The sequence below is a fragment of the Daldinia decipiens genome (assembly GCF_022478715.1).
Source record: "Daldinia decipiens strain CBS 113046 unplaced genomic scaffold F4813scaffold_11, whole genome shotgun sequence".
Lineage (NCBI taxonomy): Eukaryota > Fungi > Ascomycota > Sordariomycetes > Xylariales > Hypoxylaceae > Daldinia > Daldinia decipiens.
In genome coordinates, this window is record NW_026054554.1 from 772,633 (window position 1) to 799,740 (window position 27,108).

Below are 27,108 nucleotides of genomic sequence, written 5' to 3' on the forward strand. Positions count from 1 at the left end.
AACCCCCACCAAACCCCCCATATAAAAAAAAAACCCCCCCCCCCCCCCAACCACCCCCCCCCCCCCCCCCCCAGATTATAAAAAAACCTATCAGATCTCAAATATACGATCCCTTATTTTTATGTAGGTACTTATCTTATCCCCTACATCCGTCCGTCGGGCCGTCGCATATGCTGTCTGCACTGTAGCATGGGCAGGACCAGCCTCAAATCCCGGGCAGGGATCCTCAGCTCCCCATGCCAGGACCTTGCATTAGACACATGCATTGGCATCTATATCCCATATATAAATATATCTTTGCGTGGGTAGACAGACAGGCAGATCCGAGAAACACGGGAGCAGGGGGCGGGACAGGGAGCATCCCGGGGAAGCGAGGCGGTGGGAAATATAATACCTACCTGGGTTAGGTACCCAGGTTAAGGCTATGTATATGTATGTAGGTAGATGACAAAGAAGAAAACGTGGGATAAGCCGTTAGTTGGCGTTTCGTGGACGGTGGATAGATCTACATATCTCATATCTTATACACGCACAGTATGTAAGTGAGTAAGTGAGTAAGCGGGTTGAGTAGGAGCGCATACATTAGGTTAGGTATCTCGTAGCACGCAAAGCACGGCATGATAATTATAAAAAGAAAACAACAACAACCCCTAGGCGCAAGGTAGACACGTCATATAGCATCACTTATCGCATCGCGACTTGCAAACCTACCCCTGACCCTGAATGACGTTACAACCCCCGTCCGCCCATCTCCATCCGTCCGGAGGCTCACTCTACCTACCTACCATGCCTTGCCTTGCCTTACAAGGTAGCTAGCTAGGTAGCTAGCTAAATCTCCAATCTTCACTACCCCCAATTCAACCATCCATCCGTTCCCATACACGAACTACTAACCTAGTAGGTTAAGTAGGCAGCTTAGGATTCAAGTTCGGATCTCCACGGCCGCCCCACGCTCGGGACTAGACTCCCGATCCTCCGCCTTACCCCAGTCCCACCCCCCCCGGGTCCCGTCGGCATTCGCCGGGCAGCGGTAATCTTGCTTCGCGGGCGAAGAATTATTAATAGAAAAAAAAACCCCCCCAAAAAACCAAACCCGTTCTCGGCTATGCCGAAGTATGCGAATATGCGACCTCCGTTTCGTCTCCTCGGTGAACATGATCCCTGGCCGTATAATAAAGGACCACTACCCCTATTTCCTGGTCCCCCCCCCCTAACACATCGAGATCCCGTATCATGCAAGCAGCAAGCAGCAAGCTAACCCGACACCCAGGACTGGGACGATACGGCGAGATCCAGATGGAGAAGGTGAAAAGACCTATCACGCAGATCAAAAACACACACTAGCAAAGACGTTTGAAAAGTGCTGACGAAAAAAAAGAGGTTTTGGATTCAATTTTCTCATCCTAGGTACATTAATCATCCCGTATCTCATCTTTCATCGTGGGAATTGGCCATGCTATTTCTCATCTTATCTCATCTACCGAGAAACCGAACGTGTCTAAAGGGGGGCTGGGGTATGACATGACATGACTAATGTATAATGAAAAAGGGGGAGAGAGGTAGGGAGGCGTACTCAACAAGACCCGACCACCGATTGCCAATAAGAACTAACAACAACACTCCGGCGATAGCTCGGCGTACTTCTTCCATGTCGTACCGGGACCATAGCCATTCTAGCTGACCGACTAGAAAAATATCTGATGCCCGCGGCATGACACTGACTGATCCTCCGCATTACTGAACTTGGCTGACGATCTCACTGGCCTTGCCAAGGGACTCGACCATTTGCTGGCACTCCTTCCGCCGGCGGATCGTGTAATCACTCTCCTTTAGTAGGTCATCCAGGGTATCATTTCGGTACATGTTCTCCAAGAGCTCTCGTTGCATTTCCTCTTTAGTATACCTATGACCAAAATTAGCAATTTGTTAGACTATCCGGGTCGGTTGTATGCTTACGAGACAAGGTTCAACATGATAGCCTTGGGGACCATGTCGATCATTGTCCTCTTGACAATGTTGAAATACGAAGCAATTAATAGTTCTACAATCATTCATTAGCATTATGACTTTAGCATAGCCGTCTTACTGATCTTACTGATAACTTCAACTTCAATGTTCTCTCTCTCGGAAAGAGTCCCAGAAGCCTTTAGCGTCGGAGGAGGAGCCTCCATAGCAGCGGCCTTCTTCTTGTTCTTGGCAGCGAAGAAACTGCCGAAGAAGCCCGAGTTGTTATCCAGGTTGTCTATCGAGGGACTAGCAGCACGTCCTGGTGTAGCTGCTGCTGCTGGTAAAGGCTTCCCGGTCTTAGGATCGACCTGAACAGGTTTTGCACCGTTATACCGCTCGTTCACGATGGCCATTGCTCGGTGACCGTTAAGGAAGTCAGGATGGGCCGTGTTGATATAGCATGACTCCATAGCTACAAGGTCCCTAACAAGCTTGTTGGTGGGCTCCATGGCCTTCTTGAAGAAACCGATAACGACGCCGTGGAACTTCTCCTTCAGCTGCGGGTATCTCCTGTATAGTGCTTTAGTGAGGAGCTGCGACAGGATGCGTACGAGCTCGTCATAAACGAGTGAGACACATTTGAGACTGGGCTCCTCGAGTCGCTTGATCTGCTGCTTAACGATCACTTCGAAAGCGGTTGTTCCGACGAAGAGCGCCGGGGAAGAGCCAGACGAGTTGTATAGTATCGTCCTGATATCGACATCTTTCACAACATCAAAAGGATCGACCGCCTTGACACCATTGGAGTATAGTTCGTGGAACACGAAGCTGATTCGGGCACCACCAGAGAGTTCTGTGCTGGACAGCTCGCCATTGTTACCTTCCAAAACAGTCCGCCATTGGTTCGTAAATTCGGTAATAATGTTAAGAACGATATTTGCGCTGTTACCTAGCATCGACGGGCCTAGACTTTCGAGCTCGGCAGTGTACTTTTGTAGTGAGCTAGCAATTCTTGCCTTTATATCAGGTAGGGTTTGTTTAATGTGCATCATCAAAATCAAGTTGAGCTTTCTCGCTAGATACGGGGTACCGCAGTATGAGCTCTTGTTCCGATAAGCCTTGTGGTTGTCGAAGAAATTCTTCTCCGCTTCGAGGGATGCCGAAATGGGTTTCTTGTTGTCGATATCCCGTTGACCTCTGTTCACGACAGGCACATATCCAAGTCGTAGTGGAATAATACGTCCAGCAAGAATGTCAACAACATCCGTACCCTCGTCCATCAGATCCACCTTCGTCAAGACACCGATTGTCCTCTGTCCTTCGGGATCCACTTCCCTGGCAAGTTGAAGGCCGTCTGAGTTAGCTAAATCGATGTTGGCAGAAGTAACGGCCAAGATAATAGCATTCGACTTTTGGATGTACTTCAGAACCATATCTTTAATCTGCCGCTCGATATCTCTTGGTTGATCCCCAACGGGAACCTTTGTCAGACCGGGCAAGTCGACCAACGTCAAGGTCAAGACGTTGGGAGAATAGACTCTCAGGTTGATCGGCGCGGGCGAAATTCCGGCGTTGCGGCCGACTTTGGCCTCTGTCTCCCTGCTAATCTCATCCCGAATCTTGTTAAAGTCGTAGAACTTCTGTCCAGGAATGTGCAAGAACTCGCCCCACTCATCTGCGTTGGCTGCCTTATCCGTAGAGTTGGTGACGTCGTCGTTAACTCCGTTCGTTTGAGCGGCAGGGGGTCGGTTGATAAGTTGTAGAATGAGGGGTCGTCTTGTTACGATACCGGAACCTCGAGGTAAGCTATTTGGAGAGTTAGTTAGTATCGATGGTAGAGTAGAGATATAAGTTTAAAGGGGTGTTGGAGCAGTGACGCACAAGTCTCGACCAACGATGTTCTCAAGCACGGAACTTTTACCGCTAGACTGACTTCCGACGACGACTATTTGCGGCAGATCGATAGGATTATTGACACCGACGGTAGAAAAGACATCTTGCAGTCTGTTGACGAGTCTAAAGTTTGGGTGTTAGTAAAAACCAGTTGCGCCAACGAGATACCGCAAGACCACACGTACTTGATCAGGGCGGGATCTGAAATACCCCCTAGTGTAGTCAACGATTCGGTCATCTTCAGTAGGTAGCGTCTGAGTTCGCTTCTTTATGTTGAGATATAAGCTGAAGCCACAGTTGGCAGGCCTTCGTTTCAAGATCGTCTTCAAGATAGTCTCGCTTTGGAGGGGGATCTGGTTTTAGAGTCGGGTTTAAGTGTGGACTCGTTCTTTAGTTATTTAGTTATTTAGCTATTTAGTATCAACGAAGCTTTCAAAGCTTCTCTTCAAGTCAGAAGGGCAAAGTCGTAGTTATGTGAATCATAAATGAACACAACCCACGTGTGTTTGTAGAAGGTGTATAATGTATGGAAAGATTATCTTGAAAGTATTGAGGGTAAGAAAAAATACTTGGGAATTTGGTTCAGGGACATTTATCAAATCGCCAGGCGCAACACGGGTGGCACTTGACGACCTTACAAGTACGTAGGTACCTTACGTAGTACACCCCCTTATGTAATTTTGTAGCCTTATCCTTATTTAGCCACAGTGGCATAGGTATGACTAGGATGTCGGGTCTAACATCAGCTCAAATATACACTAGGTTAGATTGGTCCAAATGGATTGGCCCGTGCATCTCACGATAGACCCACCAGCCACATAGGCGGTTTCGACTGCAGTACATGGATTAGTACATATTAGTATGTATACGAAGTACCTAAGGTATATACATGGGTCTTGTCGCCTGTGAATAATACCCAATATACCTAACTTAACAGGGGCAACATTTTATAATGTTGCCTGAACAAGCATGCGTCAGCTATTTAGTCAAAGATGACGACAACAAGTCTATCCAGATATCTACCTGGGAATATTTGTTGATGCCTGACTTATCTATTACCTAGAAAGAATACCTTCAGATAAGAGACCTTTACGGGCCGCATATCCAATTAATCACATGGCACAGCACGTAAAATCTAGTAGTAATCTTTCTATACGGTTTATTTGTATTGTATCGCTAAGAGCGTTGCTGGTGCTAGGTGCGATTGTCTCCTAGAAACAAGCCGCAACTCTCACTGCGTTTGGTATGAGAAGGGATACCTGTACATAGCCCCTTGGATATACAATGCCAATGTGAGGATGCCATTCCCGGCTCTCAAGTCTATCGCATGAATGGCAAAAAAAAAAAGACACAGCATGACCTCTCCCTCCCAAACAGACCCTTTAAATGGAAGCTACTCTGCGCTGATGCACAGCATAATTAAAAACGCCATCGAAGAGACGTCTCTTGCAACGTGCCATCCCAAATTATGTCGAGTCGCTAGAGATGGGGAGAAGCATCATGCCACCATCCAATTTACGCCGGGCCCATGCAAGCACTGTACTTTAAAATCAAAAGGCTGGAATATAACCTAGCTACTGTTGCTAAGAACTGATCGAGGTTCGGTTTACCTCGCGATGAGCTTGGCGCCACTCGTTGTTAGACCATCTATGATAAATTAGCCTCCTATTTCAGCATAAAAACTTGGCATCAAGGGGTCACATACATCTTGATTTTGCCGTCGTCCCCACACGACGCAAACATGCACGGGTCAGTTGGGTTCCACGAGACCGAATTGCATCCAGGAGTGTGTCCAGGAAGCTTTTCTACCAGCTGGGCAGTAGCCTTGTGCCATACGTTAATCGAACCGTCTATTGCTACAGTTAGCTGCCAACTCAATGTCGCCTCTTAGAGAAGCTTACCTTCGCTCCCACTGATTACGAAACTTTCGTCGGCTCCCCCGAATACACTCCTGATCATGAATTTCCCACCGGTGAAGCCGGCGTACTTTTGAACTGGCTCGCGGAGAATAAGATCAATAAGGACCGCAACGCCATTATTGTGGTTCACCAGGAGATGTCGAGAGTTATTGCTGATGCTAATCGAAGTCAATCTGGCCTGTAGATCCATCTCGTATTCTAATCGATGCGTAACAAAATTGTAAACGTGAATATGAGTTCCACCATCTGATGCCACGAGCCAGTGGCCATCTGGCGAGATAGCTAAGTCTTCAACTCTGTGAAGACAGTTCCAGTCGTACACCTTATCTCCGGAAATGCTCCACTGAATAAGACCGTGAGTTTTATCCAGAGCACCCGTAATAAAGGTTTTGCTATCTGCTGCCCATACGCAGCTGGTGACTGGTTCTTGGAATCGTTCGAATGTTTTAAGACAGACACCAGTCTGCATTTGTCAGTTAGGTTTGCAAAAAAAAAAAGAAAAAAAAAAAGTAAAACTATATAAAACTCACATTAACATCCCATAACCTCGCATGGCGATCCTGACTGCATGTGACCAACATAGAATCATCCCAACTCCAGGAGACATTACCAACCCCGTCGTCGTGATCCCTGAGGTAATGAAGTGGCCGGAAGGATGGAACATCCCAGATAATAACCTGCTTGCCCTTACCACAACTGGCTAATTTTGTTCCATCATGTGAAAATTTGATCTGCCAGACCTGATCCTCATGCTCATCTAATTCTAAAACGTTTTCTGCTGGGAATCGTCTCCGATCACACATGTGATCCGAGTATAGCGACGGCGAAGCAGCGCTAGAATGCCAGAGACAACTTCCAATTTGATTTGACTTAACTTGATTTAAAAGTATGGCCAGGCGATGCTCCGGAAGCATGACCGACGGGGAGATACATCCTAATAATGGGCATTAGCGAAACGTGTGATAGGGGCGAACATCTAGAGAATATCCGGACTTACTCGACAATTGGGATAGGAGAATACGTCGAGATTCTCCGTATGCGCCATCCCACTCAGCTTTAAACTTCAAGTCTTCCGTTTTTTGGCACATAAGTAGACTGGATAAGAAATGAAGTTTCTGGGTGTCTTGATACAACGGCGTGAGTTCATTTCTGAGTACCATTAGGGCGCGGCCGGTTTCTCTTTTCTCTAAGAGTTCCAAGAATTTTTGCTGTCGTATCCAGAATCTCATCATCCGTCTGTCCGCACCATTCGCCAACACCAACCCATTGCCATTCTCGCCAGTCCGGCTGCCGGATACTATTGCCCCAGAAAGTAGCTGCTCTGCTTCGTTCCAGTTCCCCCCGAGCACGGCATTCCTAAATGCGGCAACCATCGGGTTTTCCAGCTCAAAGCCGCTCTCCTGGCTCACACTCTGCGCTGCAGAGTGGTAACCCATATCTGTGAGTGCTTGTAATAGTAATCTTGTGACTTCTTCGCGATCATGGCCGAAATATGTATCTGACGGTCGCACTTTAGAGGATCCATTAACTGCCGAGGCTACCTTACTAGCTCCATTTGTAGAACTTGATACTGAGGACCCCCGAAGCGACTTCCCATTAGCATAAGGCCTCGGAGTGCCATTAGAAGCTGCTGGCCTGTCTGTATCCGTTAACATGGTACTGTTGGTACGCCTGCGTTTCCTCCTAGGACTCTCGGTAGGGATGATATGGGAAGCAGGAGCTTCCGGGAGCTCCGACTGCGAGCCGGCGACGTCGTTATCGTCGTCTGGAGATCGTTGTCTTCTCCCTAAAATCTGGCGCTGCGCAGAAGATTCGGTAAATTGGCGTTCCTCAGCACCGGACACGATATCTGAGGTGGGCGACGGGTCGTAGTTTGCTAAGTTCGCGGAGGGTAGAGTCGCTGCGGGGGCTGAGAAGACTATGTTGGAAGGAGGTCGAGGGGGTTGCGGCGTGGATGGGTGGTCGGAGGCGGATGGGGTGGATGGAAGTTGCTGGGGGTTTTGGTCTGCCACTTCGACTCGCTACTCGATACTGCGGGCTAGAAACACCCGCAGTTTAGGACGAAAGAGAGGCACAGTTTATCCGCCGGCGTGAGCTGAGAGGTTTCGGGTTACAAGAAGGGCTATTTGATATACCTCGGCTAGGTAAATATCGTCGTGGGCGCGGGGTGGATAGTTTTCGGTGGTTAACACGAAAAGGAAAGTAGTACGAAGTGGGAGGCGACGTTCTTATTGAGCTTGGATAACTGGATGACAGGATTCAGCACGAATGGCTTTGAAGTGGCTGACCTCATGTCAGGTAGACCGTGAACCTAACATTCAACCTAAGCTGCTAGGTGCTAGGTTAAGCTGGTTTAAGTTGCTAGTTAAGTTGTTAAGTACTAGGAGACCGACTTCTCTTCATACACTGCATACACTGCATACACTACAGTCAGATAGTATCGGCAGGCCCAGATTTCCGTTGTCAAATGACTAATTGATTGCGTTCGCTTTGAAGCAGGTATATGACGTGTGACCAAGTTGTTACGTCGGAGGCGGCAACGAAACGGGTCTAAGGCCGTGGATTGTACACGACGAAGGACGAGGTAAACAATGCGAAGCTCGATGGAACTGATTCGGAAGAGAAGTTCGTTCCTGGGAGGAGTTAACCACGGGCATCAAGACTGGCGGTTGTTATGTAGATAGGTAGGTATGTAATGGAACGCAGGTAAGTAAAGTAGAGGTAGGCAGGTTAGGTACTTTTACTTACTAAGATATGTAAGATATGTATGTATGTATGTATGTATGTGGCAATCCATAGGGTAGATGGGTAGATGAACGAATATGAAATGGAAGGCGGACGGGCGTAACGCAGGTGGATGCATGTGTGTCGGCCGACTTACAGAAACACCCGTGCTGTTACCAATGTTGGTATTGTACTACCTACCACCTACATGTATGTATTTACCATTCACCATTAAGCTAGGTAAGAGCTAAGAGATACCTAAAAGGCACCTAAACCACCTTGTCAGCTACATGTAGGGTACGTACACGTACACTAAACTTCCAATAACAGGTGGATCCCCATTGCAGCATGTACATGTATTGTGTTGTACTTAGCTGATAAGATATTGCGCATGCAGCTATGGTAAGAACGCTGCATCAGCATTGCATTAATAAATTCTGATTGGTTTTCATATTCGCTAGAGTGGCACCTATTGTTTGAGTTCCTGCTATCTGTAGCACAACGTTAGCCACCATTCCTACATACATGTATGTTTGTATTGAATGTGTCTAGGTACATATGTACCTATGCAGGTAATAAATAGGAAAAGAATCGAGGGGAAAGGAAGACCCTTGATTCTTGGGAAAGAACCTACCTACCTATTTTAATAAACCGGGTTAGGTACCATAGGAGAGAACCTAGCAGTCCAGTCGGTTTCTGTGCGACAACAATATAATAACGATTACTATATCTCTTGTCGAAACCGCGAGGGGTAACTAAAGAGATAACGATAGGTAACTGAAACATCCCGCTCAAATGCTCCCCACATACAATTCTGAGTGCCGACGGCTATGGCTACACGTTTTCGGTCTAACTACCTACTAAGCTACCTCCATACTTTTATACGCTATCTCCATACACTATTCCCATACTTACCTACCTATTTACTTATCTGTTTACGGAGGCTACATTTGGGCGTAAAAGGCGTATAATTGGGTTGGAAAGATGCATAAGTGGGCAGTTAGTTGCAGGAAGTACAGGACGCAGAAACGGCCGACTCGCACTTTACAGTACGTACTTCCCCTCTAAATAGAAATGCTTAGGTAACTAATCCATTAGGTACCTACCAGGTACATATGCAAAATACTTACTTACATACATACAGAATACCCTGCCAACCTACCTGTCTAACTCATAGGAAACTTAATAATAGGAAACTTAATAACGGAATTGTTGCGACTAAAGCTTAATGACACGCTCGAGTAACGTCTTTCTTCTATTCTTTTCTCCTTGTCTCTGTCTCATAAGTTAACTCAACTTCAAGCGAACCCTTGATATGCTACCCTCACAGATCCATGCAGGTATTCGGAATGCAAATCCTAGTATCCGAATCGGCCGACGAGTCCGCTCTTATTACAAATTTGAGATTCGCTAAATTCATCAGAGAAATTTGTGATAATAACGGCAGTCATAAGACCCATCGTTACAGTGCATCTGTTCATTCTTTCATTCTAGGTTAATTTTCTTTTGTCGAACAACCGCAAGAACGAGAATATATGGTCCCAGTTGAACCACGCGGATACCAACCTCTTTATACCAATCCCACTTCGTCGGGCAACGGAACGGGATGTACCTGTTTGCTTTGAAATCAAAACTGTCTTTAATCTTCCTTCGCAAATCAAACTCAAAGATGGCCGCAATATCATCCTTATTTTGCAAGTCATACGCAAATATCCGTTTGCTTCACTTTAAAGCTTCTCCTTGGGTGCAACAAGGTCTTCAACCTTAGCAAATTGGTAATAATAATCCAAGCTCTTCGGGTTGAGCAACGTGCCACTTGGCTTGATGATTTGACCCGAGACAATTTGTTTCACCGGCAACTCGACTTTCTTCAGATTGACCGTCGTCTGTTTCCAAATTAGCATAGGAGCGCTTATTCGATGGAAGCAAATTTCCTACTTACAGGTATCTCAGGGGTCTCGAATACGTATTTAGGTACGTGCCTCTTAGTCAGTTCCCTTTTGATGGCCTCTTTAACTTCGTTTATGAGCTTCCTGTCGAAGTTGTGACCCGGCCGCATCAGCAAGAATAGCATTACGCTCTCGTCGTTGTCCTGAGGCCGCCTCTGCCCAACGCATATCGAGTCGGCCACCTTATCCGCAAAATTCCTCTCGAGGACTGAGTAGACTTCTGCAGAACCAAACCGCACTCCGCTAGGGTTCAGAACGCCGTCGGCTCTTCCGAGAAATGTGAGGTTTTTGGTAACAGGGTGGAATACACAAAAATCACCATGTGCCCACACATGCTCAAATCTTGCAAAATAGGCCGAGTGGAACTTCGGGCCAGGCACGCCAGTCGGCGTCTTGTCACCCCACAGATATATCGGTACGTTTGGGAACGAGGCGGTAGCCACAAGCTCGCCAGGTGTCCCGTCTGGTACTTCTTTTCCGGGTCCAGGAGGAAGTAACGAATCGTATAGAACTACTTTGATGCCGAGAGAAACACCTTGTGTCCCACCTACGTAGACAGGAGTAAGTGGATTGCCAATTCCAAAGCAGCCAGCCTAGGATGAAGTTAGCGGTTGACTACGTCCGATGGGTGTTAGTCTTACAATATCACTTCCGCCAGATATATTGCTTAAGTGGACATGCCTTGGAAACCCTTTGTCGTAGAACCACTCGAACAGTTGGTCTGGGAGTACCATACCAGTACTTGTTACTATTTGAAGATTTGACAAGTCGGTAATTTGCCTGGGTGAGATTCCTGCCCTAGCAACCTCGTAGAACCACCGTGGACTGGTGCCCAACTTCGTTACTTTCTGGTCACCAATCAACTTTATAAAAGTCTGGAGATCGGGCTGGAAAGGAGACCCATCATACAAGACGACGCGTGCGCCGACCAAAAGCTGGCCAACGCACACGAGGTACATGATCCATCCCGTAGTTGTGTATTGCAGAGTGACAGTACTTGAGTTGGTATTCTCGTGAAGACGAGTTTCTTTGAGATAGTTTAGAAGAGCGCCCCCAACGGAGTGAACAATAGCTTTTGGTATGCCAGTGGTGCCTGAGGAGTAACAGATGAGGAAAGGCTCGTGGAAAGCTATCCGAACAATTGGCTACATGTATGAAAAACATTTCGTGTCAGCTTTGCAATACTATGATATTAGAATTTTCACCGTTATTTTTTTTTCGATTGGGTCGAAGCAATAGGGCCATCATACTACTAATAGCCACTATATACCTTACGAAGGCGGGCGGTTTCGATAAATCGTTCTAGAAAGGGGGTTCGAAAATAACAACACGGGATGTTTGCATACATACCGGAGGAGAAAACGGGTCGCCCTTTGCAAGGAACGAATGTAGGGTTTGGACACCGGGGATATTGCTTATATCTAAGGCGTCGTAGAAACGACGGATTGAGACCAAGCCTGAAAATTGATCACAACTTTTCATCCCCGCAACGACCTCGGTCATCTTTTGGCGTAAGTCTACTCGCTTCCCGTTGTAAAGAGCTGCATCGTCCATGAAGATATACTAGTCTTGATGAGTAAGATGTAAGATGGTTAATAGAGAGAAAGGAATGTCCCTTACCTTGGGGTTGACTTGGACCGTTCTCTGCAAGATGCCCTGAACGCCCATATCGGTTGAGCTGCTGCTAAAGATAGCACCCAGCCATGTCGTGGCAGCAAATAGCACCAGCGTCTCGACGCTGTTAGACCCAACGACAACAACTCGATCCCCTCGCCCAACCCCACCGGCGTGTAAGGCGGAGGCATAGAGAGCTACGAGTTTTCGGAGCGTTACCCACGTGACATGTCTGGTTTTGCTCGCGCCCTCTCGAATTTCGGTCAGGGCGATCTTAGTATTTTCCTTTCCTACCGTGCTGTGGTAATCGGTAGGATCCTGGGGCCCGCGAGACCACAGGAGGTTTTCGGCCCAGTTGAGGTGAACACCCTCGAACCAGCGCGGGATGGCGTCAATTGGCTGGCTCTCATCCACTGCTCTCGTGTAGGAACCCGTGTAGATTAAATTGGTATACTCAAAGACTTCGGTGTAGAAGTCGGAACGCTTGGTAACGGAGAACTGATATAAATCTTGGAATGTCTAGGACATGTTAGTGGATAGGCGTATGGCTTGTATTTGTTGTCAATCGACCTCACCTTGAGGCCAGTGGCATACTTCTTATTCAGCCGCTGCATCAACTCATGCATCTGTGTCTTTTCGGGGTTGGGATGCTCCCAGAGCTTTCTTGGGACAGATGCCATACTTAGGGTGGCTTAACCTTCTCACGGCAGTCAAGAAGTTGGTCAGCTTGAGAGTGTTAATTGTTTAGAGCTGAGAGCTAAGAGCTGAGAGCCGAGAGCTCACGTCCAAAGAGAAACTCCGATGAGTCCGATCCTTCTAATTCCGCATTGACATACCCGCGGCACTGTGCTCATTATTGATGGGGCAATCCGACAGCTTAACTACAGCTTATATATAGACCTAGTTAATAGACCTGATAGCTTTACACAAGGAACTCTCTTTCTTACTTGCTTTCTCAAACTGGGAGTTTACTTCTTCTAGAAAGTGTCATATATGATATATGTGATATACTTTAAAATAAGATAAAAGATAAAACTACATTTCTACATTTCTACATTTCTACATTTCTACATTTCTACCGTGCCATGAGATCTCGATATAAAAGATCCTCAGCAGACACCCACATTCCAAGAGCCGTTTCATCCCCGCATCCCGCACGTTCCCCCAACGAACTCCGCATTTTAGCACCTCTTAAGCCCTCTAAATATTAAGCTAAGCTCCCGATGGAACGAACGGGATACCTCTTCTAGCTACTTTATCGCTAGCTACTTTATCGTAGTCCGCTGTATGTACAATACAATCCATGGATAAGATGTCTCCAGGTTAAGCACTCCGTTTCTGGTAGCTTAAGCGAAACCTAACCTAGAGGACTCTTATGGGAAACCTCAAGGGCGAGGTTCAATCGCAGAGACCCAGCCCATCGCTTTAATCCGGACCGAGCCGGTAGAATCTTCGGCCTATGCTGCCCATCCTACCATCCGTATAGTGCCTACACAACCGGCTAGCTCCAGCATTGCGTCAATTGGTGGAGATTTAGAAACGAGTTCAATCCGTGATATTAGCCGCCAGATCTACTACCTATCACCCCACAAACCCCCCAAGGGACCCCTCATACCTGCGATATTGTATGTCGACTGTCGATGCTAAACCCCACGTAGGTACGTAGGTTACTGGGTTAGATAGGTAGTTAACGCAAGTATGCTGGAAGAATGGTATGTTTAAGTCTTCTTTCCTTTAGTTTCTTCCTTTGCAAGTTTTGTCGTTTGTCGTTTGTCGTTTGTCGTTATCTTCTCGAGCCTAGTAGTAGTAGTAGATAGGTAGGTAGTTACGCTATCAGTCGTTTCTGAATTACGATGGAGCCCAAGACCGGCCTCGTCCTTGGCTACGATGGCATCCACCCCTTTTCCAAGGTGAAAATCTCCGATCGTGCTTCCGTCCAGGAGCTCCTGAGGACTCTGCTGGATCCCCTCGAGCCCTTCTTCTCGCCGTTGAAAGCTAGAGTGAAATGCCCCGGTGCCACTGCTGTCAGGTTTGACCAGACTGCTTCTGAGGTAGAAGGTATATGCAGACCGCTCTGGGGTCTGGCATGTCTGCTAGCCGGAGGTGGTGAGTATCACGGGACGGAATGGTGGATTCAGGGGATCAAGTCTGGTACCGACCCCGAGAACCCCGAATATTGGGGATACCCTCGAGACAACGACCAAAGGATGGTGGAGATGTGCCCTCTTGGTATGATGCCCATCTTGAATGTCGAGGAATTGGCTAATATATAGGTACCTAGGCTATGCTTTAGCTGTCGCTCCGGCTATTTGGCAATCATTCAACGAGAAAGAACGGGAAAATGTTGAGAACTGGCTAGGAAACTCGATAAACGAGAAGAAGTAAGGAAAGGAAATGTAACGATACGCTCTACTAAACCAATCTAACTAATGATATTCCAGTATGCCCAATACAAATTGGCTCTGGTTCCGTGTCTTTGCAAACCTCGGGCTGAAAAAGAACGGAGGCAAGTTCTCGCAAGAAAGACTAGACCGCGATATTGAACACCTGAACAGTTTCTACCGCGGCGGTGGCTGGTCTAATGACGGACCGGAGGGTATCCATCGTAAGTCTCAACGTTCCTTATAATTACGGGCTGAGACTTACAGTGCTTTCTATAGAAATGGACTACTACTCTTCCAGCTTCGCCATCCAGTTTCTGCAACTTCTCTATGCAAAACTAGCTGGGGAAGACGAGCCGGCCAGGGCTGAGGAATTCAAGAAGCGTGCTCAGCAGGTCGCTCTAGACTTGATCCACTACTACGACAACGAAGGTGAGAACACTTCTTAAGCATTCCTAGTTCCTATAGTCTAATGTTTTTATTCAGGTCGATCCATCCCCTTTGGTCGTAGTGTAGGCTATCGGTTTGCGATGGTGTCCTTCTGGGGTGCTCTAGCCTATGCTGGAGTCGAGCTGCCCGAGCCTCTTACATGGGGCATGGTCAAAGGCGTAGTCCTTCGACATCTGCGATGGTGGCAGACGCAACCTGACATCTGGAGTCCAAGTGGAACGTTGACTATTGGGTACTCTTACCCAAATATGTATGTAAGTAACATATTCCGTCCCTTTTCGGTTTGCGCCTCGGTAATCGCTCACAATAGACAGATGGCAGAGAACTATAACAGCCCCGGCAGCCCGGTAAGTCCCCCATGTGGTTTTTCGCGATATACACCAGCTAACAGACGTCAAAGTACTGGGCTTGTCTAGCATTCATCTGCCTGGCCGTGCCCGCCGACCACCCATTCTGGACATCAGAAGAAGAGTTCCCCGGGGCCGTCATTCCCAAGATAAAGGAGCTTCCACAACCAGGTCACATCGCAAGGTAAGCATCGCAACACCAGCCTCCATACCAACTTTTTTTTTCTAACGACCCATCCACATCCAGCTACCTCGGCGGACACTGCATGCTCATCTCCTCCGGCCAAGCCTGCAGCTACCCCATGAAAGGCACCCACGCCAAATACGGCTCCTTCGCCTACAGCAGCGCGTACGCATACTCCGTGCCGCCCGGCCTCTTCACGCTAGAGCAATACGCACTAGCCTCGCAGCTCGGGTTCTCCGACGACGGTGGCGAGTACTGGAAGACGCGGCGCGCGTCCGCGTACGCGGGGCTCGAGCACCGCGGCGACAACAACGCCCCAGTGCTAGTCTCCATCTGGACCCCGTACCCCGACGTCACCGTGCGGACCACCCTTATCCCTCCCGACCCGGCTACCCCGAACTGGCATCTGCGTGTGCACCGCATCGAAGCTGGCCGCGAGGTCATGACGGCCGACGGCTCGTTCGCGATTAGCAATCAGCGCGCGGTCGACGGGCGGTACTTGGACTTGTACGATGCGCAGAGGGGCGAGGGCACGTTCCCTAAGATCATCGGGAACTACGATCTCTACACGCCGGATGGCTGGTCCACGGGCAAGGAGGGCGCGTTTGCGGTGTCCAAGGGGGCGGTTGGTATCAAAGCGCTGGAGACCGGCGTTGAGCGTGCAGCTAACTTGGTTAATGCCGATCCGAATTCCAATTTGGTCGAGAGCAGGACGGTCATTCCGACCTTGCAGCATACTATTAAGAAGGGCGAGACGGTCTGGTATATCTCCGCTATCTACGCCAAGCCCTCTGGCGAAGGTGTCGCAAAGGAGTCGTACTTGGACGGGTGGGAGATGCCGCCAGAGATCCCGGGGTGGTTGAAAGCCGAGTTGGAAGCGTAGTTCTGGTTTATGGGCGATATGATCAAAATACTAGGCGAAGGATATGGTTGGTTATATGGTGACGCTTAGATGAAAATACATATTGTATGTTTACCTGCCTATCTTTGTAGGGCTTCTATAGTTGAATTTTTTTTTACCAGATGCCACAACCCAGCCCCCATGTTGAATGCTTTTAGCTACCCTATTACCGTGCCATGCTGTGTAAAAGCAACCGACACCTCAAATTCGCAGTAATTTAGACAAATGCTGACGTCGGAGCGAGTGAGTCCTACTATCCGCTATGTTCTCCCGGTGTCCTTCTCCGGGTCGGGTTTACCGGTTACCAAAGCCGTACTCATTGGCACCATCATCTTTATACTCGAGATTGTTAACCCTGGTTTTGAGCAAAGTTGTTTATAAATTCTGCTAGTTTCTGGGCCCCGGTGAGTGAGATCGAATTGTAGTTGCTAGCACGGATGCCTCCCACACTTCGATGCCCTTTCAAGCCGGTGAGTCCAAGAGCTGTTGCATCCTTTAGGAACCTTGCTTCAGCACCATCTGTATCATTATTCTATACTTAGAGTTAGCGAGATCCAGTAGTACGATAATAAAAAATTTAAAAATTGGCAGTTACTCACTACAGTTGCGCGGAAACAAATATTCATCCTAGAGCGCACTGACTTATCTGGGACGATCCTGTAGATATTCGGGTGTGCCTCAAGGGCCTTGTAGATGATTTCCGACTTCCGATCAGCAATGGCTTGTTGGCCGTCAACCTTATCCGGAAACGTTGTGAGCAGTTTCTTGAGTACTTGGCCAGCAATGTAAACACTGTATTGCAAAATTAGCTACCTAGGCACTTATAATCAGCTAATAATTGATGGGTATTCGTACTCAAAAATGCTGAGTGTATTGTACAAACTGTTGTTCTTGGCAATAATCTCGTAAGAAAATATAATCGGGGGAATTGGAAGGCCAAGTTTTCTCATCAACGCCGCTGAAGGCTGTGGGCATGCTGGGGGAAGCAAGCTCTTCTTAATGATGACTACGGTAACCCCCGTCGAGCCAAGGTTCTTTTGCGCGCCGAAGAAGATGGCCGAAAAGTTTTTAACCGGGATTCTTCGCGACAGAATATTTGAGGACATATCCGCAACGACGATGGGGCCTTCACCATTCGAGTCGGGCGCTAGAGTGCCGGGGAACTCAGGGAACTCAACGCCATCAACGGTCTCGTTGTCACAATAGTATACCATGGCAGCGTTTTTGGAAAGCTTCCATGTGCTCTCATCTGGGATCTTACCAAACTTCCCCTGGTTCACAGTTCGGGAATCAGTAACCAGATTGGTGTATTCTGGGCCTAGCAGACGGCCGGCTTCTTGGTAGGCTTTCAACGACCATCCGCCCGTTACTAGGTAATCTAACTTTAGCTCAGCATCAATGGCTTTTTTGAGCGTTGATACGAGCTCTTCTTGATTAGCCTCCTCCTCACTTTGAGCACCTAGCTGCTTTAAAACTTCAGCCTTTTTCTTAGTTACCCAGGTGCCAACGAAGTTGTAGACGGTAGCAGAGAATTCGCCGCTGCCGCCACCCTGCATGAAGAGGATCTCATAGTCTTCTGGAATATCAAGGTAGCTGGCTAGATCAGCCTTTGCCTGGTTAATAATATCGGCAGCATGTTGAGAACGGTGTGAGTGTTCAGCAATGCCTAGTCCTGTGTCGTTGTAATTCAGGAGAGCTTGCGTGGCGTTTTCAAGGACGGAGGTGGGCAGCAAGGCCGGCCCGGCGCCGAAGTATGTGATATCTGCCCTAGAGGGCATTATGAAGGACTTATTGAAATAGCAAACAATATTTACTATCAAATCTTATAATACAAAGGGGAAGTACATGTAGTTATCGTGAAGAAAGTGAGATTAAGTTTAAACATGTAAAGCTGAGTCATCCGACCGTCTGACTGGATAAGAAATGCGATCGAGTCGGTCGTAGTTTACAAGTGAGAACAGGTGACAATCCGAAGCGGCCGGTCTCCTTCCCCCGAGGTCGGAACAGCCGGGATGAAAAGAAATCGCGCTGCTACTTCCCCAACGGGTATACTAACTGTTGGTCTGGTAGAATGACGACTGTGGGTCAAACTAAGAGATTATAGTCTGGAACTTGAAGCAAATATTAAAATAATATTGATAATAATCACCGACTTTAATGTTTACCTAATACTAGTTATGTATTGATATTTACAGTGCTATTCGTGATAGATGCTACGCTATCTTAAATTACAAGCTTCATTCGATGCAGATAAGCGACCATACCATGCCGCCCGGAAATGTATAATTGCATACCATAAGGGATCGCACACTTGATATTACACACCCGTGTGTGTGTGAATGCAGCGCTCTGCGAAAAATCTGACCGGCATCTGGAATGATGTTGACCAAGGTTTCCCCAGATTCGACTAAATAAAAGAGGGTACTACAACAAAAACGGTAGAGACGACCTGATACTATATTGGGATGCCGTTGCATTGCATCAGTGATATCCGAAATGGCTGCCGAAACTGAACTGACACTACAACCTCGGCCGTGCTGAAGATGCCGGAGACCCCAACTTCCAAGGATGCTAAAGGCACTTCAAGGACACCATCCGATAGAAGCCATTGGCGTTGCATCATGCCTATCGTTTAATTATTACTCAGTCATTACAGGGCATAACGTGGTTCCTTGACACCTGTCCCTCGAGTCTGGTAACAAACGGAACCTGTCTATGCCGGGATATTTGTCCTCAATCAACTTCATCTTGGATCGCGATTTCTTCCCATAGGTCTTATACCGGCTGTAGCTTATGCGGTGGGGTCAATGATGTTCCTGGCGTTTCCTCCAGGCCTTTTCGGGATGTAACAACTGCCGGGTGAGGCACAAAAACCCCGATTAGGGGAGTTAGAGGCGAGGTAAACCGATCAGTACAAAGGTAGGGAGGTAGTCACCGAACTCGTGAATATGTACATGATGTAATACGACGACGTAATATAACTGCTTTGGGTGCTATTCGATCTATCTTCATAGTTTAGTATCGGATCTGTCGACCTCTCCTTTCGACATAATCCATAATCGTAAAGCAACCAATTCCTCATCCCCGTGATGCTGGTAGGGGAAGGGCTTCATCGGCTGTTAAAGAGGAATTGACCGTCAGTTGTGATTTTCTCCAGGTACGATCGATCGTGGTTGTGGCATGCCGAATCGCTGGTAGAATCGGGGATATCCTCAGCCGTACCGTGCTGTTGATCTGTCTTTACAGCAATCGAAATAAACAAGGAATAAAAAAAGAAAAAGAAAAAAAAAAGGTGGAAATGTCAGAAAGGAAGAACGCCGAGTCGTCAGGTCCGGCACGACATTCGCACTCTGTTCCTGCAGCTTCTTTCCGTGCGTCGAACTAAGATTTGCCTCTTGCCCTTTTTACATGCCTTCCCTTCCAGGTTTACATGCTTTTTTACATACCTTGTCTACCTTGTCTACCTTACCTAAGCTCTCTCTCTCTCTCTCCTTTCACTCTTTCCTTTCGTCCATTGTGCGACTTTGCGCGCGAACCAAATCTACCGATGAAATAACTTTGTTCTTTGAATTCCTTCGCAACATAACTATTGTCCTGCATCGTGTACTTTTGAGATGCTAATCCCTGTTCTTTTGGCCAAATGCCCGCTTCGTTGCCGGAAACGCGACTAATGAATCGTGTTATAGCGACACATAATTCCCCCCGAACTTGGTTCTTAACTTCGTCTTTGACCCCTCTGGCCGTTCGATTGATACGCCAATTACTCACTCATGGCGATTATGTCGTCGCCTGCTTGCCGCCGCAAGAAATCGAGCACGATGATCGTAGCGCCGAGTTTCGCGAGCTTGTCAATGAGTGTAAAAGCAATCGAAAAGATCGGGAGGGATGGAAAGACCGCATTAGGAGTATACGCTGCGATGGCCGCGTAATGGGTCAATGCAGTGCGGCCGTGGCGGAGGCCAAACATGTGTTTGGCCGCATAGATATATTGCTATGTTGCACATCTGAAGGTATGCAATCCCTTTCCCACACGCAACCTAACTGCACATATGTACCTATATACATGCGCAGGGCAAAGCCGAGTTCTTACGAGATGATTGTTTGAAAATAGCTATTGTTGGAACCGTGGAAGAGCTGTCTACCTCGCCGGCGACGCAAAATCTCGTGCGCGATCAGTTCGAGACCATTTTCTTCTCCCAAGTAAATTTCATCAAAGCCTCGCTCCCGACGTTTCGCGCCCAGCATACCGGCCACATTATGATCCTCACTAGTCTTGGCGGACACATAGGCACGCCTGGAATGCCTATATATACAGCAGCAACGTGGGCACTAGAGGGATTTTGCGATTCACTAGCTTACGAGGTCGCGCCCTTTAATATTAAAGTAACCATAGTACAGCCACATAAGGAGATACAATCCTTGACTAACAAGATTATTTTCTCTCCGTCGTTACCTGTTTATGACAGCGAGAATAACCCTGCACCGAGCGTTAGGGATATGCTCACAAACGTGTTAAATCTAAACTCAGAGACGGCGGTCGAGCCCTCGGAGACGGAAATTATTCAAAGATACCCGAAACTACCTCCTTCTTCAATGGATCGCCTTGTGGGTGAAACGGTATACGCCCTCACTGCTATCGGCGGGCATGAGAATCCGCCGGCGCGTCATATTGTGGGTTTTGAGGGAGCCGAGGCCGTGAAAGAGAAATTAAAGACGGTGACGGAAGAGTTGGAGGACTTTGTCGAAGCGAGTCTCGCTGTTGATATTTTCGACTCGGAACTAAAAAACGAGGCTACTCAAGGTAAGCTAAAACCTGAAGGAAAAGCTGAAGGGTCGGGAGGTTCGCCGAGCGTTACGTCGTCTTAGCAAATCGTGGATGTTGATACCATTGTATGGATATAACGGGATATATGGACGGGTTGGAACATTACACATGCAATGACGGTTGATATTGTACAGTTCTCTTTGGCTATAGCTATGTGTATAAATATTTGTATCTAATTCGAAAAATACTAGAGCTGTAATATCTGTACCTGAAAAGAAAGACAATATTGAAGTTACACTTGAGGGGTACAATTTGAGGTTTTTACTGTTTGACACGCAGTTTTGGCTATCACTCTTAAAATTTTCTATCTATTTTATTATTTTATTTCTTTAAGAGATTTGTATAATAATCTAAGCTATAGGCCGTGAAAAGAGTGCAACACTATAATTCTAATGAGAACTATAAATATTCTATATCATTACATGTATGTACATCCATTATCTTGTACTCAGGTACTTAGGTACATACCCAAGATACCCCGGACACATCCTTCTCTTTTGGGATGATCCCTGTCCAAGCTCCTGTTCTCTGATTGGTCAAATGTTTCCAACGGCGCACGAGGCTCAGGAGCTTGATCTTGGGCATTTCATCGCCATTCCAGATTTCGCTGCTTAAAAAATGATATTTTAAACTATATCACCTCACCTCATACAGCCGGTCTTTATTCCTACGAGTTGAATGTATGCCGAAATCGAACAAATGCTAAGACACTAATATCGGACAACGCTTGCGACGCACTCGAGTTGCGCAAAGGGCGGCCGAACGAATCGCGCGACTCGTCCGTACTTGGCTCCCGGTTCGGTAGGCATGCGGTTGTTCTGCCATGGTAGTGTGAGGTCAAGGCAGATGTTAGGATGAGCCTGGACTCCTTGTTACCCATCGCCCCGGCGAGGGTACGGGCATTAGTCTTGCCCGTCGGTCAGATCAAGCGGGACAGGTTTACGTCTTTTGTCCAAAGGCTAAACGAAGAGCATGTTGTCCAACTTCGCGACATCAGCGCCGATGGGCGACCTAATCGGAGTAAGTAATACGCTCTAAATGGTCTACACAAAGGGTCGTAAGACTAATGATATTCTCCTTAGACATGTTCTCTCCCCTCGCGTTCCCCGACGGTGCCATGTTTTACGATCTAATCACCTACATACCCCCTCCATCCCACCTCGCTCTGGCCCCTTTCGAGCTTTTTCGTGAACCACTTGCGGTTATTGCTATCGCTGACGGCCGGGAGCTCGAAAATGTCACGTTTAGCAAGAGACAATCTGCCAATGGCCATGCGCCGACTATTGTAGAGAGGAATATTAGGACTCTGTACCAAGAACTTGAGGAGCTGCGGGACGCGTATCCAAAGATCCTTACGCATCAAGTGCTCATATTTGACTATGCACCACAATCAGAAAGTACGGTTCCTATCCCCGAAGGCATCAAAACAATCCCACCGGTGGAAAACTCGAATAGAACTACGGTTAAAACTATCATGTGTGATATATCTTCCTTGTTGCTAGCGGAGATGACAACCCTCGCCAAGTCCTTCGAAGGAACGACGTCTATAGACTCCCCCGGTCAAGCTCCTGCGAGGCCGGGACTTAATGGAGCGTCTTGGACTTCGGACGATGCGAACCCAGCTGCACGAAGGAACTCGCAATACGCCGTGTCCACCGTTACAAGGTCGGCATCAACTAGCGGTGCTGCGGATAGGAACCTTGCTCGCATGTCCATGCCAGCGCCTTTCAAGTCGCTCCCTTTTGGATCTAGCAGCTCGACTCCTTCAGCACGGCCTACAACTCCCGTCCGTAGCGGGCTGTCTAACCCGCCAACCACATTTGAAGACATCACTACTACCGTGAACGAAAGCAATCCCGATGCACCAATCCCTGAGACATCTCGCCCAGGCTCTGCCGGAGGAACAAGACCAGCGAACCAAGACAAGGTTTCAATAATGGGCTTTGGGTCTGGTAGTTTGAACGAGAGGTGGAGGAATAAAAGCCGAGGTCGAGTGATAATCTTGGTAGGATCCTTATATCTTCAGGCTGGTCGGTGGACGGACGCGCTGAAAGAGCTGATCGAGGGTGCAACTATCGCAAAGTCTATCAATGACCACCTATGGCACGGCAAGGCACTCGAACTCATTACGATATGTCTACTCTTACTTGGTTGGGCCGGAGTTGAGTTTCAAGTTCCCGCAATATGCCTACCTGCGAACGAGAAGTCAATCAGCGCCATAGCTAAAGGCCCAGCAGAACTCGAAGAGGGCGACGTTGAGCAGCCAAAACAGCTACGGCACCTCCAAGCCATTCTTCCAGATCTGCTTGACAGAATAATAGCACTATATTCAAGGATATCTGGCGAACAGCTTCCCCCATTCCCACTTTCGGAATCTATCATCAGGTTCTGCACACTGCTCACAGTTCTCTATTTGTGCGAAGGCAGGCTTGATAAGAAAGCCCTGGGAAAAGCCGTCCTCGGTGATCTGCCTACAAACACTCTCACTACATCACCTCGCCTAATTATCGTCCCCCCCCGCGCTCAAATCGCAACTTTGTTATTTAAGGCTTTCCCATCGTCTGCGCCGGAATTGCTTACAACTGTAGACCGTGCAATCATTCTTAGCGGAATTTCTACTATCCTTGGCTTACTAGGCTTCCATAGAAAAAAGGCCATGGTTGTGCGAGAATTGGTGTCGGTATTAATCGGAGGATTGGTTGAAGCGAGAACACGAGGCGCCGCTGAAGTCGGTATTCATCCGGCGGCCGGTCTAATAGCGCTCAATGCTGGTCACGAAAATGGTGCCGGGTCCCTTGATCTGGGAGAGGGAGATATAGAACATGGGATCGACGCTTTTCTCGGGCTACTATCCAAAATCTATGGGGTTATCAGCTTCGACAAGGACACGCGTGAAGCCTCTGAATCGCATCAAGCGGCTGACACAGACGAAAAAGTCATCTCGAGAATTCAGAGTCAAGCGGCAATTAGGCAGTTTGGATTTCAAAATATCAAGCTCAACGTCCTGCGGGCTTGCATTAATTTCTCTGAGGCTTTACCAGACTTTAATGGCGTATTGAAGTTTTCGAGCGATCTGTTGCGCACTGCCGGAAGCGGAGTTGCGCCAGGACCGCGTCGGGAAGATGCGGCACCGATAATTACAAGAGACGAGCAGATCAGGTTGGCAAATAATATCTCAAAGACGTCTGGCTTATCTCAGAGGCTAGGTCTGGAAAGCCTTTCTGGAGAATACTGGGACGAATTCCTCGTCCGGGGGATCACAATGGATCCTTTGCCGCAAAGTAGAACACCCATACCGCATTCCAAACATGTTTTGCCAAGTGTGACAACGGCGCGCACTTCGCAAGACGTAAACCCTTTCATCTACAACCCATTTATAAGAGATTCGGATAAGGCGGCGGTGGAGAGGACACTTGTTGCTGGAGAAGCAGCAGTTTTTAGGGTTACGTTTCAGAACCCCTATGAAATCGACGTCGATATTGAGAGTATCAAATTAGATGCTGAAGGGGCCGATTTTGAGTCGTCTACAACAAGCACGATAATAGGGCCGTATCGTACACAGATCCTGAAGCTCACTGGCACCCCTAGAGCTGCAGGCCCGTTGAAGATAAAGGGGGCTATCGTGAAGGTACGCGGATGCCGCGAAAGAAGATTTCCCATCTTCCCTCAGCCATGGGCTCCGGATACGGAAACCAAAGTTAAGGGGATCGGGTTGGCTTCATTAGAGCAGGTTAAGACGTTGCCCTTTTCTGGGCCTTTGTTGAGCCCGGACAGCATTGGACTAAGCACTATCCCTGCACAGCCTATAATTGCTATTAAATCTACGTCTCTCCTTCAGGATTCAGTAATGATTTTAGAAGGAGAGCGCCAGGTATTTTCGGTGACGCTACAAAACTTATCACAATCTACGCCAGCGGATCTACTGCTTTTCTCTTTCCAAGACTCAACGCAAGGCCCCCTACAAATAGCATTGACAAGTAGAGACGCAACACCTGCGGAATTATACGAGTATGAACTCATCCTGGCAAGGAAACAGGCTTTGCGACTGCGCAAGACCAACGACTCTGAGAGGTACATAGCACCTGGAGGCACGGCTACTTTTGATTTCGAGATTCTCGGAAAGCCTGGCCTTACCAATGCGACTATCCAAGTCGACTACGCATACCTTGGTGTACCCCAATCCGAAATTACCGAGCAATTCTACACCCGCCAAACCTGCCTCGACTTAACTATCACCGTCAACGCGAGCATAGAACTCGCGAGGATGGACGTTCTACCCCTCACAAATGGTGTACCTAAACCCATTTGGTCTCGCGTGGGTGCGGAGGCGGCGGAAATAGAGACTTCGCTCTCTGATGAAGAGTACTGTCTTCTGTTACTAGATCTCCGGAATGCCTGGCCAAGTGATATGCAAGTCTGCCTCGCGGCAGAGAGCGGTATCATGATAAAGGAGCATATCCTACCGGGAAATACTAACCGCGTCGTCTTCCCCGTTCCAAGAGTATACATAGAGGACCCCCACGCATCAATCCCGGCTCTCAACCCCTCTCGCCAACGGCAATTCGTCGTCAGCAGCAGCAAGATCACACCGGAAATAGAGCGCGGCAATCGCGAAGCATTCTGGTACCGCGAGAAGGTTCTAGAAAAGCTATCCGGCTCATGGAGGACTCTGTCCGGACCCTCGAGAGAAGGAACCATCGAGTTACGCGGTATCCGCCTCGCGCCGCGTATGATCGAGGCGATCAAGATCGACGAGGTTGGGATTGATATTTTTATCGAGGATCCGGAAGATGACGACGAAGACGAAGAAGACTCCCCGCGGGAAAGCAAAAGCACAATCTTCACAAACGAGTTCGCCCAAGTCAAAGTCGTCATCACGAACCGCATGAACGAACCTGTATACCCTACCCTGCGCCTCATGCCCTCGCTATGCCATCGCCCCTTAAACGTAGCCCTCGACTTTACGCGCAAGTTCGCGTGGAACGGCACGCTGCAGCAAACCTTGCCGCTAATCGAAGCCAAATCGAGCGCCGAAGTCGTGCTCGGTGTGACGGCCCTGTGTCGCGGGGAGTTTGAGATCTCGGCTTCAGTCGAGGAGACGCAGCTCTGGATACCGGAGGATGGGGATAAGGAGAGGGGCCGCCCGCTGCGCTCCGAGACGGAGATCCTAATGGATACGGTCCTGGGTGCTAAGGAGAGGCGCTTGTGGCATTCTCGACGCCCGTGCTTTGTTAGCGTGAGGGATAAGGGTAGGGATAGGGAGGGGGCGTGAGTAAGTAGGTTGAAGGGAGGAGGGAGGGAAGGGGATAGGAGAGTATATGCGACGTAACGTAACGTAACATAACATAACGTGAACGGCGGATAGTCCCGCGATCGGGGAGGTACATGTATGTATAAAAAGAGAGGACGTTTTAGAGAGAGATAACTACTAGATGAATGAAGCGAAGTAACTGGTTATGAGATGAGATCCCGGGGCAGTTACAGTTGCAGTTACAGCTACAGCTACAGCTACACATAATCACCTAACTAATCAAACAGACAGACATAGTTTGGTCCCTGATAAGGCGGTTTTGGGGGGGTCAACTGCCGCGTATACTGTCCCGTTCTAGTTACATTGTGTCCGAGCGTGACGATTAACTACACGTTTTGGATACTGAGATTGCGTGGACGCATGGGCGGTGAGTGGGTGTAGGTGGTTTGTGTGAATGGTGTGAGTGTGTAATACTCGGTTTTGCTGGTGTACCTAGGTATGTATTCAAGGAGAGTGGTATTTTAGGATTACCTAGATATGTACATACAAGCAGCTCATGTTCAATCGAGTACCTACCTACCTAATCTGAGATAGCCCTAACCATACTTCGTAATTTTATCTTGGGTTAACGAAGTGCTATCAATGGTCTACCTCGATTTGTCCTGGAATAGATGATGTTGGCTGGCATATATATACCTATATATATTAAGTAAAAAGCATATT

The 27,108-nt window shown here is 48.0% G+C and overlaps 7 protein-coding genes across 7 annotated transcripts; 3 read left to right on the top strand and 4 right to left on the bottom strand.

The window, feature by feature from the left end:
• Positions 1–986: 986 nt before the first annotated feature.
• Positions 987–4,465, bottom strand: F4813DRAFT_355527 (vacuolar sorting protein 1). Its single transcript, XM_049242880.1, has 5 exons — positions 4,026–4,465; positions 3,829–3,963; positions 2,096–3,753; positions 1,957–2,041; positions 987–1,903 (listed from the first exon to the last, which is right to left on the bottom strand). The coding sequence occupies exons 1-5, from the start codon at positions 4,076–4,078 to the stop codon at positions 1,735–1,737; spliced, it is 2,100 nt and encodes a 699-aa protein (XP_049101016.1). The 5' UTR covers positions 4,079–4,465; the 3' UTR covers positions 987–1,734.
• Positions 4,466–4,973: 508 nt separating this feature from the next.
• On the bottom strand, positions 4,974–8,052 carry F4813DRAFT_395496 (WD40 repeat-like protein; the record flags this gene model as incomplete). The annotated part of the gene is made up of 6 exons (XM_049247702.1): positions 4,974–5,487; positions 5,546–5,690; positions 5,742–6,222; positions 6,290–6,693; positions 6,757–7,780; positions 7,969–8,052. The coding sequence occupies 6 exons, from the start codon at positions 8,050–8,052 to the stop codon at positions 5,424–5,426; spliced, it is 2,202 nt and encodes a 733-aa protein (XP_049101017.1). The 3' UTR covers positions 4,974–5,423.
• Positions 8,053–10,096: 2,044 nt separating this feature from the next.
• F4813DRAFT_37510 (acetoacetyl-coenzyme A synthetase) lies at positions 10,097–13,312 on the bottom strand. The gene is made up of 6 exons (XM_049244973.1): positions 12,622–13,312; positions 12,053–12,565; positions 11,783–11,995; positions 11,074–11,577; positions 10,426–11,025; positions 10,097–10,369 (listed from the first exon to the last, which is right to left on the bottom strand). Exons 1-6 carry the CDS (start codon positions 12,724–12,726, stop codon positions 10,211–10,213), a joined length of 2,094 nt encoding a protein of 697 aa, XP_049101018.1. The 5' UTR covers positions 12,727–13,312; the 3' UTR covers positions 10,097–10,210.
• Positions 13,313–13,899: 587 nt separating this feature from the next.
• Positions 13,900–16,592, top strand: F4813DRAFT_395498 (uncharacterized protein; the record flags this gene model as incomplete). Its single annotated transcript, XM_049247703.1, has 8 exons — positions 13,900–14,275; positions 14,328–14,427; positions 14,488–14,651; positions 14,707–14,859; positions 14,914–15,131; positions 15,192–15,224; positions 15,278–15,408; positions 15,472–16,592. 8 exons carry the CDS (start codon positions 13,900–13,902, stop codon positions 16,289–16,291), a joined length of 1,995 nt encoding a protein of 664 aa, XP_049101019.1. The 3' UTR covers positions 16,292–16,592.
• On the bottom strand, positions 16,475–18,484 carry F4813DRAFT_37572 (phosphoserine aminotransferase). The gene is made up of 3 exons (XM_049245042.1): positions 17,165–18,484; positions 16,909–17,101; positions 16,475–16,841 (listed from the first exon to the last, which is right to left on the bottom strand). The coding sequence occupies exons 1-3, from the start codon at positions 18,085–18,087 to the stop codon at positions 16,659–16,661; spliced, it is 1,299 nt and encodes a 432-aa protein (XP_049101020.1). The 5' UTR covers positions 18,088–18,484; the 3' UTR covers positions 16,475–16,658.
• A 1,070-nt stretch (positions 18,485–19,554) lies between these two features.
• Positions 19,555–21,421, top strand: F4813DRAFT_37775 (NAD(P)-binding protein). The gene is made up of 3 exons (XM_049245267.1): positions 19,555–19,733; positions 19,996–20,319; positions 20,421–21,421. The coding sequence occupies exons 1-3, from the start codon at positions 19,718–19,720 to the stop codon at positions 21,173–21,175; spliced, it is 1,095 nt and encodes a 364-aa protein (XP_049101021.1). The 5' UTR covers positions 19,555–19,717; the 3' UTR covers positions 21,176–21,421.
• Positions 21,422–21,741: 320 nt separating this feature from the next.
• On the top strand, positions 21,742–27,067 carry F4813DRAFT_355542 (Trs120-domain-containing protein). Its single transcript, XM_049242881.1, has 2 exons — positions 21,742–22,154; positions 22,217–27,067. Exons 1-2 carry the CDS (start codon positions 21,989–21,991, stop codon positions 26,404–26,406), a joined length of 4,356 nt encoding a protein of 1,451 aa, XP_049101022.1. The 5' UTR covers positions 21,742–21,988; the 3' UTR covers positions 26,407–27,067.
• Positions 27,068–27,108: the final 41 nt, after the last annotated feature.

Bases quoted from the DNA above. Each gene is read 5' to 3' on its own strand.
- F4813DRAFT_355527 (XM_049242880.1), bottom strand. From the start codon at position 4,078: ATGACCGAATCGTTGACTACACTAGGGGGTATTTCAGATCCCGCCCTG. The intron at 3,964-4,025 runs GTACGTGTGGTC...CCCAAACTTTAG, and splicing joins TCAGATCCCGCCCTGATCAA to ACTCGTCAACAGACTGCAAG. The intron at 2,042-2,095 runs GTAAGATCAGTA...GAATGATTGTAG, and splicing joins CATTGAAGTTGAAGTTATCA to AACTATTAATTGCTTCGTAT.
- F4813DRAFT_37510 (XM_049244973.1), bottom strand. From the start codon at position 12,726: ATGGCATCTGTCCCAAGAAAGCTCTGGGAGCATCCCAACCCCGAAAAG. The intron at 11,996-12,052 runs GTAAGGGACATT...CATCAAGACTAG, and splicing joins CGGTCCAAGTCAACCCCAAG to TATATCTTCATGGACGATGC. The intron at 11,578-11,782 runs GTATGTATGCAA...TCATACATGTAG, and splicing joins GCGACCCGTTTTCTCCTCCG to CCAATTGTTCGGATAGCTTT.
- F4813DRAFT_37572 (XM_049245042.1), bottom strand. From the start codon at position 18,087: ATGCCCTCTAGGGCAGATATCACATACTTCGGCGCCGGGCCGGCCTTG. The intron at 17,102-17,164 runs GTACGAATACCC...TTTGCAATACAG, and splicing joins AATACACTCAGCATTTTTGA to TGTTTACATTGCTGGCCAAG. The intron at 16,842-16,908 runs GTGAGTAACTGC...CTCTAAGTATAG, and splicing joins TTTGTTTCCGCGCAACTGTA to AATAATGATACAGATGGTGC.
- F4813DRAFT_37775 (XM_049245267.1), top strand. The intron at 20,320-20,420 runs GTATGCAATCCC...GTTTGAAAATAG, and splicing joins GCTATGTTGCACATCTGAAG to CTATTGTTGGAACCGTGGAA.
- F4813DRAFT_355542 (XM_049242881.1), top strand. From the start codon at position 21,989: ATGAGCCTGGACTCCTTGTTACCCATCGCCCCGGCGAGGGTACGGGCA. The intron at 22,155-22,216 runs GTAAGTAATACG...TATTCTCCTTAG, and splicing joins CGATGGGCGACCTAATCGGA to ACATGTTCTCTCCCCTCGCG.